This window comes from Rhinoraja longicauda, chromosome 21 (genome assembly GCF_053455715.1).
Source record: "Rhinoraja longicauda isolate Sanriku21f chromosome 21, sRhiLon1.1, whole genome shotgun sequence".
Taxonomy (NCBI): domain Eukaryota; kingdom Metazoa; phylum Chordata; class Chondrichthyes; order Rajiformes; family Arhynchobatidae; genus Rhinoraja; species Rhinoraja longicauda.
In genome coordinates, this window is record NC_135973.1 from 30,213,388 (window position 1) to 30,226,904 (window position 13,517).

Here is a 13,517-nt window from a genome sequence, read left to right on the forward strand (position 1 = left end):
AGATTCCGATAGTCTAAAAATATGAAACACTGCTCCCTGCACCAACTCCTGAACCACGCATTCTGCCTTAAATTCCTATTGGTACTCTCACTAGCAGGTGGCACCAAGAGTAATCTGGAGATTACCACCTTTGCGATCCCACTTTCTAACCTTTTGCCTACCTGCCTGTGTTGACTCTGCAGCACTTCGTCCCTTTTCCTACCTATGTCATTTATGCCAAGGTGCACAAGGCTTCTGGCTGCTCACCCTCCCCTTCTACAGCGACTGAGACATTCTGTACCCTGGCACCAGTAAGGCAACACACCAAAGACCATTTAGAACGGAGATGAGGAAGAACTTTTTCAGTCAGAGAGTTGTAAATCTGTGGAATTCTCTGCCTCAGAAGGCAGTGGAGGCCAATTCTCTGGATGCTTTCAAGAGAGAGCCAGATAGAGCTCTTAAAGATAGCGGAGTCAGGGGGTATGGGGAGAAGGCAGGAATGGGGTACTGATTGTGAATGATCATCCATGATCACATTGAATGACAGTGCTGGCTCGAAGGGCCGAATGGCCTCCTCCTGCACCTATTGTCTATTGTCTAAACTGGAGTCATGCTTGTAGCCACAGAATCTCCTGTCTGTCCCCCTTGACTAATGAATTTCACGTAACTATGACTGTCTGCCTTCACCCTTCCCCGCTGTGTCTCAGAGCCAGGCCTGGTGCCGCAGACCTGCCTGTTGCTGCTGCGCTCCCCCATTGTTAACCCCCTCCAAAATAAAATATCCAAAAAGGTATACTTATTTTGAAGGGGAATGGTCACCAAAGAGTAGGCACTCTCTGCCTACTTCCTTTTCTGGTTGTCATCCCATCTACGTTCTGCCTGTGCTTTGGGCGTGGCTACTTCAATACAGCTCCTAGCTCTGTCACTCTCATACTCCCGGACAATCCTGAAGTTATTCAGCCACAGCTCCAATTCCCTCACTCGGTCAGTCAGGAACTCCAGCTGTATTCATCGTAAAGAGGGCTCATAATAAATGACACTAGTGCAAGTGTTGAAGCTAATTTTTTTTGTTACAAAACAAAACTAGTGGTGCTCCACACGAGCTATTTTCCCTTTAATAGTCTAAATATGAAATGTGTCAAATTTGTGTTCTTAAAATTTCAATAAAGTTTTGTCTTTTGGTGTTAATCTGCTTAGATTGCTTATACACCGTGAGTGTTTATTTTATAAAAATTCTTCTGATTAGAAGTATTTCAAAATAAAAACTACATTTGCACCATTTCTTGGTGCCATGATGATAACATCTGCTGTGGAGGTTGAAAGACATTCTCTTTGGCTGTTGTAGCACCTTTCTTCCTGTTTGGTGAGAAGTGTCGCCAGTTGTTTCCTGAATAATTGATGTGTGGTATGATTACACCTGAATTGGACTTGTTGGGCTTGTAACCTACTTTCTCTTTCCTGTAAAGAGCACCAGACTTACTGTTATAACTCTGTTTTACCAGTAAACTGCATGAGATCAAACCAATACCGATTGAGATACAAAATTACTTACCGTACGCCAAGTGAAAATGGTTAGATGCACCACACATGCAAATATAGACCAGCTGTATTGGTCATTCTGCTGAACACGATTAACACTTTTTTGCGGCAATTCTACTTTATGAAAGATTGTGCCGATCCTTTTTCTAAATTTATTATCAAATAATTTTTTGGGGGGTCATAGCTAAACCGCAGCTACCAGTTAAGACAATAATTTATAATTGGTTGATAACTGATTTACCATCACTGGTTTCTAATCAGGGCTAGGCACATACACTATGCGTACTGGGTATGAATTTTCCTTAGTGCATATTGTATTCAGTCGGTAATGTGCCACAGTATGCCATGGGAAAAACAACAGAAATTAGCAAACTTTAGAAAGGACTAGACCAAGTGAACCTGTTGGGCCCAAACCTCCTGCATTGATGCAGCACCCTCTCCTCCCCACTCCCCCTCCACACCCCCCCTCCCCTCCCCACCCCCACTCCCCATCGCCTCCGCATCCCCTCCCCCTCCACTCTCTCCCCCTCCACCCTCTCCACCTCCACCCTCCACCTCCACCCTCCACCTCCACCCTCCCCCTCCACTCTCTCCCCCTCCACTCTCTCCCCCTCCACTCTCTCCCCCTCCACTCTCTCCCCCTCCACTCTCTCCCCCTCCACTCTCTCCCCCTCCACTCTCTCCCCCTCCACTCTCTCCCCCTCCACTCTCTCCCCCTCCACTCTCTCCCCCTCCACTCTCTCCCCCTCCACTCTCTCCCCCTCCACTCTCTCCCCCTCCACTCTCTCCCCCTCCACTCTCTCCCCCTCCACTCTCTGCCCCTCCTCTTCCCCCCTTCCCCTCTCCCCTTCCCCTCTCCCCTTCCCCTCTCCCCTTCCCCTCTCCCCTTCCCCTCTCCCCTTCCCCTCTCCCCTTCCCCTCTCCCCCTTCCCCTCTCCCCCTTCCCCTCTCCCCTTCCCCTCTCCCCTTCCCCTCTCCCCTTCCCCTCTCCCCCTTCCCCTCTCCCCCTTCCCCTCTCCCCCTTCCCCTCTCCCCCTTCCCCTCTCCCCCTTCCCCTCTCCCCTTCCCCTCTCCCCCTTCCCCTCTCCCCTCTCCCCTTCCCCTCTCCCCCTTCCCCTCTCCCCCTTCCCCTCTCCCCCTTCCCCTCTCCCCCTTCCCCTCTCCCCCTTCCCCTCTCCCCCTTCCCCTCTCCCCTTCCCCTCGCCCCCTTCCCCTCGCCCCCTTCCCCTCTCGCCCCTCCCCCTCTCGCCCCTCCCCCTCTCGCCCCTCCCCCTCTCCCCCCCTGCACGGTCAAAGTATTTTTTCCCTTGGTGGGATTATGAAAATCAAGAGGGTGGAGTTGAATGGTAGGAGTTTTAAAGGTGATTTGAGGGGTAAGTTTTTCTTGATTCAAAGCCCTTTTCTTGATTCCAAATTCTCAAAATTGGAGGGTTTAAAAAAATTTTAAACACACTTGTACCAGATCTAGTTGAATAGATTGTGACAGGATGTGGTTTTGCATCTGTGATTCTCCACACAGTGACTGCATCATCTCAGCCCTGCTTTCGAGGGTGGTTGCCGAGTAGAAGCCAGGTGCTCCCTCACAGGAAGATGGGAGTTAGTCACAGACATGTTTCCAGTTATGAAGTGATGTTTAAATAATCCTGACAGCAAACTATTTGCATTTTTGATATTGTGAGGCAAATCTGATCCTGGTAGTGTAGTACACCCTAGTGTAAATGGCTTAGTATGGAGTCGATGAAAGTTGTCACATTAATTTGGATAGAGGAGGAGGTGTTCAATTAATGGCTACTAAAATGCACAATTATATCAAAAAAAATTTTTTTTTGATATGTTAAGTGCAAAATAACAGTTAAAAAATTGCCGTAGTACATATACCATCCCCAATTTGTGGAGGTAGGATTATTCACAGTTATAATCATCAGGTTCACAAATTCAATAATACACCTCGAGCAGACTACCTATGTGTGACGAATTCTGACCCAAAGCATAGTCTGCTAGACTCCTGAGAGCCACATTAATGGCGGCCTGGATTCTGTGGTTTGGGCAGAGCCCAAGCTGTGACTGCTTGCAACAGGGAAATGCATTTTAATGGATCCAATGACTGGCTGGTGATACAGTGGTTTTACTGGTAATATTGGTATTGCTGAGCGAAAGATTATGTTTTGGACTTTGCTTTGTTTATTGTGGATTCTTTTTGGAGTGCTCCACATCATTTTGGTTGCATCAATAGCCTAACATATAATATTAATGTGTTCATTTCTGTTCTTGTTAGCTCTTTGGGAATATCTTAACTTTTTACCATTGCATTTTGCATTTACTTACACTACAATGTTTTCCTGTATAAATATGAAATATTTTTTATTGTTTCCTTAAATGAGAATTATATCCAGTTATTCCAAGAATAAACTAATTATGGTAAACTCTCAAAATCATAGTTAGAGATACTTCAGTATTTTAAAACTAAAAACAATAAATTGCAAGCTTCTGGCTTTCAACATAAATGCTCAGATTTTAATAAAGTAGAATGTCACATTAATTAAAGTAGTGGGCAGTAACTATTATAAAATCTTGTTAACCATTCTTCCTGCAATGTAACCATGGGTCCTGTATAGATTGTTATATTTTGAACTTCATTGTTACTTTGTGCCAAAATACCAATGATGATGTTAAAAATGTCTTTATTGCCATGCCCATACATGCAAAATTTGTGAACATGTAAATTTGTGAACATGTTTTTGTTTAATCTGGCATTTAAGAGCTTTCACCACAATTTTTGCTATTTTTGATTTATTCTTTATAGATGTCCACAAGTATTCGATGTTTCACCAAACCTGTGGAAACGTTGGAAAGATCTCTTGAGATTAGTCGACACAAGGGAAGAAAGAGAGTGCAGAAAAGGCCAAACTATAAAAATGTGGGTGAAGATGAAGAAGAGGAGAAGGGGATAGAAGAGAAGGAAGATGACACTGAAAAGCTGAAAGGTACAGACTCTAGTGCAAAATGCAACAAGACAAGTGGGGAGACTGAAGGTGAGTGTTGCATGAACAAAAAGACTGATGGTTCCCCTCACTTTCCTACAATCCAGTGATTATTCAATATATTTGCTGAAGTGTACAGAAATGTATAAATTCCAAAATATTTTGAGAATTGTAATGTTTTTAATATCATGGTGAACTGCACATTTTGATGGGATCAACAGTACAGGATCTTTGCTGTTGTAGTTCAAGGAGAATAGGAGAAATTGTTGCCGGCATATCTATTTTTGAGCCGACATGCACCCTCTGGTTATAAAGAGGGAAAAAAAGAAGGTCCAGACATTTAGAGAATATTCTTTAAAGTTGCCTAATTGCCAAAAAATGAGTTTGCCTTGGACATAATATTCTTCCCTTCAAGTTAGGATCAGCCTTATTTTTACTTTCAGAATAGATTATTATGTCCCACTGCAAGCATTTATATTTTATCTGCAGGACTGAAAAGCTTGGAGATGTTCAAAGCATATTTTGAAATATTTATTTGATCTGTTTTGCTGTCTGCTGGGGCATCACTAGCTTTGGTCTTGCCATTACTTTTTTGTATGTCTGCGAAGTTGATTTGTGCAAATTCTCTTTTGCTATATGTGTGCCAGTGAACAGTTGCTTTAATATTTGGTTCCTTTGATCTAAGTTGCATGTCTTTGACTGGTGCCTCTAATGCCATGATTTCCTTTGTCTGATTATTTGAGTCAGAATCTGCCGCGTTGATTTTAATATCAACGTTGATTTTTGGTTGATTTTAATATTATCCTTGTTCCTACATGATTGTACTGAATTCTGACAGGCGGTAGGGGAAAGACCAACAATGAATCTGAAAAATAGGAATTATTTGTTTCAGTAAATCAGTAGTAACGGTATGAATAAAGCATCATATTTCCTCAAGGGTTATTTCCTTCCTACATTACAACAGTTATCTATCTATATATCACAAAAACTCTCTGTCGCAGTGATCTTGTTTGTTTGGCTGATATTTGGAGGTTAGTTATTTGTTTGGCCGTTAGCCGTATTTGTGCCCCCGTCACACATAGTGCACGACAATTTTGGACCACCTTACTCACCTTTGTAATGGGGACCCTTTCATCCAAGTTTCATTCAAATTGGTCATATTTTTAAAGTTAGAGAGATTTTAAAGTTTAAAAATTCGCTTCAAAAAGTGAAACTTGTCAAGGTTCAGCATGTGACGTCAGACTGGGAGGGGGGGCACGACCAACGAGGGAGGGGTCGGGACCCGCCAAAGTGACGGTAGTGGCGGACAATGAGGGGAGGGGGTAGAATTTTCTCATTTTAAAAACAGTTTAGCTTAAAGAGGGAAAAAAAGTTTCGTTTATTTCATTCTTTGAAAGAAAAAGTCCTTCAATAGCGCTCACGTGGGGGGAGCGCCACACAATTAAAAAATATATAGCGTCCTTCCACGCAGCTCGGCGCCCGATTGGTCCGGGTCCCATGTGGGGTGCGCCGCCCCACGTGAGCGTTATTGAAAAAAGAATTTCCATTTCTAAAAAAAACATGAAAAAAACCCCCGTTTGTTTCGCAGAGTAGACTTTAAAAACAGCCGTTAAAAAAACTAGGGTACCCCCGCCGCTCACTGACGATCAGCGCTGCACGCACCGGGCACAGATAAGTGGCTTGGAGGGGGGGGAAAGGGAGGGGGGAGTGGACTGGGAGTGGGGGGGGGGGGATGGGGAGGAGGAGGGGGTGTCGGTTGAGAGGGGAGGGGGAGGAGGAGGGGGTGTGGGTGGAGAGGGGGGAGGGCGAGGGTGGGAGTGTGGGGGAGTGAGGGTGGGGGGGGAGAGGAGGGGGGAAGGGGAGTAGGGGAGGGTGCTAGACCAATGCAGGAGAGGCTTTGGGTCCATGGCTCGCTCTGGCTGCCACGCTGGCGGCACGGGGCCGAGGTGAGTGGCACCCTTTCCCCTTCCCTGTCCCCCTTCGCCCGCCCACGGCCCTGGGGTCACTCCCTGCCCGGCAACGGGCTTCGTCATTTGGAGAGGGTTGCTGGGCCCGCAGGATCGTCAGTTGGGGGTGGGTTGGCCAGGAGAGTCCCGCAGGAGAGATTTGGACTCAACGGGTCCACCTCAATCTAGTAAACTATTAAAATGTAGCCAAGAATTTCCATACATCCAGCATTGACTTTTTTCGTGGCTTTAAAAATGTAATACCCTTTCTGCCCATCAGTGCAGATTTGTATATCCCTAGCTAGCAATTTATATAGCACATATCATTCTCTAACTTTGAAGATAAAGTTATAATCACTTAAGATGAAACTGTTGCGTTGTTTGTGCTGATCTTTACAGGAACAGTGAGTGTTATGTTTGTGTGTTTGTGTTTCTCTTTCCCCACCACTCTGTATTTCTCTTTTGTTAATGTTTTGTGCAATTTTCTGCTGAGCAATTCAACGCTCACCACATTCTCAATTTGCTATGATATTCTGATATTCTCAATTTGCTATGATATTCTGTGTCAAGTCAAGTCGACTTTAATGTTCTTCAAACCAATCGTGCTTAAAATGCATTTGTGCAAAACACAATTAGAGAAAAGAAAACGAGTCTATGATAGTATAAGAGGTCATCCATAGTGTTCCGTTGTCCAGTTACGATTAGGGTTAAACGTGTTGGTTGAAGGATCTGATCGTTGTAAGGCAGTAACGTATGGCTACAGGCTTCTGAATTTTGTCTCCAATGGTACGGTAGAATAAATTGAGAAGAGTTGAGAGTCAAGGCAAGGTTTAATTGTCACGCATACCGAAATGGAACATTGTCATGCATACCGAAATTGATACCTGCGGAGGGCATGGGCTGGATGGTAGATGATAGATGCCAGTGTATCATGTAGGTGATTTTGATAGAGAGGACTATGTGCCTCTGATAGTCGGGGCTATGCACCTTGCAGCCTCTTCTGTTCCACTGTGTTGGAAGTTTTATACTAGACCACGATATATCTAGTCAGGATACCCTCTTCAATAGAAGTTTGTTAAGAGTATTTGGTGACATGCCAAATTTCTTTTTAAACTTCTAAAATAGTAGAAGTGCTGACACGCCTTTTTGGTGATTACATCTACGTGCAGGCTTGTAACAAGTCATCGGAGATGTTAATCCCTACAAATTTGAAGCGTTTAATTCTCTCCATCACCGACCCATCAATGAAAAGTGGCACTCGGTCTCCAAACTTCCCCTTTCTGAAGTCAAGGAATAGTTCCGTGGTCTTGTTGGCTTTGAGCAAGAGGTTGTTGTTGTGGTACCACTTTCAGGTGTTCTATCTCCTGTACACTGATTTATTATCACACATTAACCAGCCAACCAGGGTGGTGTTGCTGATAAATTTATAGATGGCTTTGAAGCTGTGCTTAGCCACATAGTCACGGGTGTAAAACCCATAGAGCAGGGGGCTAAGCACGCAGCCTTAAGATATATTTAGTTTAGTTTAGAGATACAGCGCGGAAACTGGCCCTTCAGCCCACCGAGTCCGCGCCGACCAGCGATCCCCACACACTAACACTCTCCTACATGCACTAGGGGCAATTTTTACAATTACCAAGCCAATTTATCTACAAACCTGTACGTCTTTGGAGTGTGGGAGGAAACCGAAGATCTCGGAGAAAACCCACGCAGGTCACGGGGAGAACGCCCAAACTTCGTACAGACGGCACCCATAGTCGGTATCGAACCCAGGTCTCCGGCGTGCAAGCACTGTAAGGCAGCAACTCTACTGCTGCGCCACCGTGCTGCCCTTCTGAATTATACTTTCCCTCTGAGTTTACCTTGTACTTTGGCAATTTTACATGGATGAACACGAGTTGTCCTTGCTTTGAAGAGTAGCTTCCCTATAAACTATTTCAAAACGAATCATTGATGTTCAAATGAATTGAAGTTCCAATAAATCACCAGTGGATATCAATTGATGATTCAGGATAAAATGATAATTTTTACGATCATTTCCTTATATTTTGCCTCATTAGGCTAAATTGAAATATCAAGACACCATCTTAGCACAGGATGCTTTTTCATTATAAAGTACTTAACCCAAGGCTAGCCTGTCATCACTTTTGCACAAATAATATTATTATTCTTTATTGTTATAAACCTTAGCAGTAATAGTGAAAGATATTTATATATTTGGGTATATTGGATAGTTCAAAGATTTGCCCCCCTCCTTTTTTTAATTCACTTCTGCAGCTGGTTAATACATCTTATTTATGTAATTGTAGATTACATTAGATTTTGTTCGTAACCAGATTTTATGGTGTCTTTTCTTTGTACTAATATTTACTTATCTTGATTTAAACTAACTTGCATTTACATTGCTATAATTTCTGGATATTTAGGAGAGTGAGGGAGATTCAGTCTAAATTTGTAAGAAGGGTTGTGGGGAGGGGATAGAAGTGGGGCAAAAGTTGCAGCAATTTCATCTTCAGCCTCTTCTGTTAAATTTTATTTCTGCTTTCAGCATCCATTATCAACAATCAGTGAGTGTAAATGCTCTTAGATCTTAATTCTTTTTTTTCTTGATTTATCGATTCAACTGGTTCAAGATGGTCAAGTAAATCTGAAGGTACTGTAGATTAATCGCTAATTATTTATTAGGCACGTAAGTATAGGTTTTCATGTGAAATCAGCAAAGTACCTGATAAATGGCAGTTTTTTCTCAAAAAATATCCCTTTGTCATTAATTTTACATATTGTCTATTTATTGTAAAATAACATTAGATAAGGATAACAAATTCGGCAGCTTTTAACATTAAGGGACCAAATCTGCTGCTACTTGTTATTTGCAGTTGAGAAACTGAATTCATCATTTGCTCTGGACTCTCCTGTGCCCATTTACAAGGAGTTAAAAGCATTGAAAGCATATTTATACAGATTATATTCCATCTGAGGAGAGATGATAATCTATTAAACCATCAAAATGAGACTAGTAACTTGCCACATGAATGATTGGTAGTTGTAACCCTCTGTCCAGCCTTCATTGTTTTATTACAGGAAGCCTCTATGAATTACATACCTATGAATTAAACAACACTTGTATAAAATTATATCAACTTCCTCCTTGCGAGCAAATGTAAAAAACACTTGATTTAATTTGGGATATTTTATGCAATAGTTTGAAGATGATTAGATTTGCAAGTTAGAGAATCTAGAGTTGATTAAAATCCTTTCCAGTTTGCAGCTCATGTCAATGTCCAATATATTAGCTGATCTGTATTTTGAAGACTCAGCAAAGATTTTCTGTGAATTTTAATTAAGAAAAATACAAAAATATATATCCCTATGATTCACCACTGAATCTGAAATCAGGTTATTGTTCCACATGTCTGATTGGGTAATCTTAGAAATGAGTCAAACATGGAATTAGTTCTAGTCGACACTTTTGTCCATCTGTGTTCTGAATGAGTAATTAGTAAAATATCTCAAAATTTATGCAAATCCCTTTGGTAGTTTTGCTTACTGGATAACTGGAATATTGAACCAGACAAGGAAGACACACTATTTCCAGAGATTTGCATCGACTATTTGTTACTTTAATTTTTTTAAATGTGAATGTTGTGTATAATGGATTTGACAGTAAACAGTTGTAGCTGCAGTCAACACCCTTGCTGCATTCTTCAATCTTCTGTTAATAATTTTATTCTTAGTTGGACACTCACCAGTTGTTTTTATTACCTTTTCTTTTGATTTTTATTACCTTTTCTTTTAATTTGTGTAATATACAACCTCTCGAAGCATTTTATCATAGTGAACTTGAGTACCACCGGTTGGTAGTCGTTGAGACATTTCACCTTGCTCTTCCGGGGCACCGGGATCATGGATGTCCATTTAGAGTAGGTGGAGACCTTTGAAGTAGTAATTAGAGATTAAAGATGTCCACAAAAATTCTGGCCAGTTGGTCTGTGCTGGTTTTGAGACCATGGCTGGACGGTTTCTGAGATGTTTCTTTCTCAAGCTTCAGTTGGGTTTCATTGGAATGGTGTAAGTGATCAGAAATGGGGAGGTCAGAGTGTTTCTGACACAGACTGAAAATGACAAGTAGCTGGCAGCTCAGGGATATCCTTGTGGACAGCCCACGTGATCCAGTACATGGGATCAAACTCTATAGGAAACATTCGAGAAAAATTGGTTATTCAGGGTAGAGAAAAAGGTTTCAAGGTCAATTTATTGTCACATGTACCAACTAAGGTACAGTGAAATTTGAGTTACCATACAGCCATACTAAGTGAAAACCCACAAGACACACAACCGCATAAAAGTTAACATAAACATCCATCACAGTGGATTCCACATTCCTCACTGTGAAGGAAGGCAATAAAGTTCAATCTTCTTCCTCTTGTTCTCCCGCGATCGGGGCAGTAAAACCGTCCGCAGTTAACGATCGAAGTTGGGGTCAATGAAACTCCTGCATCGGGATGGTTGAAACTCACTCCGGGGCATGGAGCTCCCGAGTCGGCCTCTTACCAGCGACCGCGGGTTTCACGATGTTAAAGTCCACAGGCCCCGCGGTTGGAGCTTCGATCCCTGGCAAAGGGGTCGCAAGGTCCGCGATGTTAAAGTCCCGCAGTCTCCCGCGGCTTGGAGTGTCTGTCGGTCTCCAGGAAAGACCGCAACACCACGATGTTGGGCTGCAATGGGGACGGAGATACGATATGGAAAAAAATCGCATCTCCGTCGAGGTAAGAGATTGAAAAAAGGTTTCCCCTGCCCCCCCCCCCCCCCCCCCCCACATAAAACAAACCAAGGAACATTAAAACATACTTTTAACACATACTAAAAATAACAAAAAGATCAGGCTAGTAATGCCAGAATGCTACCTGGATTAGAAAGTTTCAGCTACAGGGAGAGGTTGGATAGACTTGGTTTGTTTTCTCTGGAACCTCAGAGGTTGAGGGGGAGACTTAATAGAAGTATATAAAATTATGAGAGGCATAGATGGGGTAGACCTCAGAACCTTTAATCCATGGGTGCAAAATGGTAAACACTCGAGGGCATTGCTATGAGATATGGGTGGAATGTTTAATGGAGATGTGTGGGGCAAGTGTTTTACACAGTGGGTAGTGGGGGCCTGGAACACATTGCCAGGGGTGGTGGTAGAGCCAGATCTGATAGTGGCATTTAAGCGGCTTTTGGAATAGAGGGATAAGGATTATGTACAGTCAGATGAGATCTGTTTTACTTGGCATCATGTTCAGCACAAACATTGTGGGCTGAAGAGCCCATTCATGTGCTGAACTGTTCTATGTTGTGGTGGAAACGTCATCATGTGCAGTTAGGGAAAATCACTGGATAATTCCAAGGAGTTCATCCTCACAAGGTCGAGTTGTTTTTGTTCAAGTCTGAAGAAGGGTCTCGACCCGAAACGTCACCCATTCCTTCTCTCCCGAGATGCTGCCTGACCTACTGAGTTACTCCAGCATTTTGTGAATAAACCAGTATTTTAATTGTCCAGAGTTGATTCTGTCAGGGATGGATCTTTTATGTGAAAGGTATTGTATTGCAAAGATGTTGTTTTACTGAATCCTGAAGCATTGTATTTGGAAAATTCTTAAAACTGAGCACCTTACAATAATTTATACGTAGCAGTCTTTTCACATGATTATTTAATATACTATTGCTTAAAAAAAAACTAATTACACTCTACCTTATAACAATGCAAATGAACAACTTCCTGGAAATTTGTAGTGGCAGGGAAATAATTGGTTAGCCAACAAACATTTAAATCCAATAAAATGTGATTACAATCTATTTATTTATCAATATTTCCATAGTCAAAATTATTAATGATTATTGAAGCTGAACTTTCATTAACAAATTTGTGTGGCTAATTTGTGTAACTACTGTTCTTTTCAGTAATGTTATTAATTTTAAATTTGTGTATTTGCTATTTTAATTGTATTTTTCATAATATTTGAAGAGAGAACACATTGGGACCCAAGAAATTTAGATTTTGTTCTGTAATTGAGATTTGTTCTGGCACACAGTATTTAGTGTCAGTTTTAAAAAGGAAGTTTTGTTTCCCTTGTTTGAAGAAATTGAAATGGTTATTATGGAGCGATGCAAGATATCTGGCCCCCAGATTTCAGGCTTGATGGAACAGAATACCACAGATGAGGAGAAAACTGCAGCTGCTGTAAGGACTAACAATCCAAGAAGAAGGCAAGCTTAATTTTGTATTTGTGAAATGTAACGATTTTTGTCACCAGAGTGGGAAATTGAGTTTTCTTCTAAAAAGGCTCGGAATAGAGCCAAAGCAGAAATGATGTATATTATCTGAATGACCCAATCTTCTCCATGCACTTGTCTGCCATTTTGGATATTTAAAAAATAACAATTCAAAATTTTGTTAAGTAATGTTGTTTCTTAACCAAGTAGTTAGTGAAGCTCCCGACAATGGGTGCAGTCTGTACGGAGTTTGTACGTTCTCCCCATGACCACGTGGGTTTTCTGCGAGATCTTCTGTTTCCTCCCACACTCCAAAGACGTACAGGTATGTAGGTTAATTGGCTTGATGTATGTGTAAAATTGTCCCGCGATGTATCTCTAACAAAAAATATATTTAAAAAAAAAAAAAGCAAATATATTATGGTCATAAATGGTAAGGAACAAAGTCTTTGTTGATATCAGATCTTGATTTTTTAAATGTAAATTTCTAGTGCTGAGTTGTGTAGTGCATGTTGGAGTATAATAATATAGTTAACAGCAGTATGATTACATTAATGTTAAGCTAGTGAGATATTGCTGAAGATACAGCATGTACATTTTTGAAATGTGTTTTGCATGTCTAAGCAATGGAACAAATTTAAATTATTTGTGATGCTTTCCCTAAAATTCCCAATATATGTTTCTTTTCATCAGAGAAGGAATCATAACAATGTTACTTTAAGGGCAGAATGGTGGTGCAGCAGTTAACGCTTATGTCACAACTCTAGGGACCTGGGTTCATTGCTGACCTCTAGCATGTTATCTCCATGACTATATATGT

At 41.7% G+C, this 13,517-nt stretch overlaps 1 protein-coding gene across 6 annotated transcripts in view; it reads left to right on the plus strand.

Annotated features, from left to right (window-relative positions):
• Positions 1-13,517, plus strand: part of clec16a (C-type lectin domain containing 16A) — a 172,602-nt gene that overhangs the window by 65,750 nt on the left and 93,335 nt on the right. For 4 of the 6 annotated variants that reach the window (XM_078418213.1, XM_078418218.1, XM_078418214.1 and 1 more), the window contains 2 exons: positions 4,322-4,550; positions 12,565-12,691. In XM_078418213.1, coding sequence (XP_078274339.1) covers positions 4,322-4,550; positions 12,565-12,691 — 356 coding nt within the window. The remainder of the gene's footprint in view (positions 1-4,321; positions 4,551-12,564; positions 12,692-13,517) is intronic. The other 2 variants (XM_078418216.1, XM_078418217.1) reach the window with 1 other exon arrangement.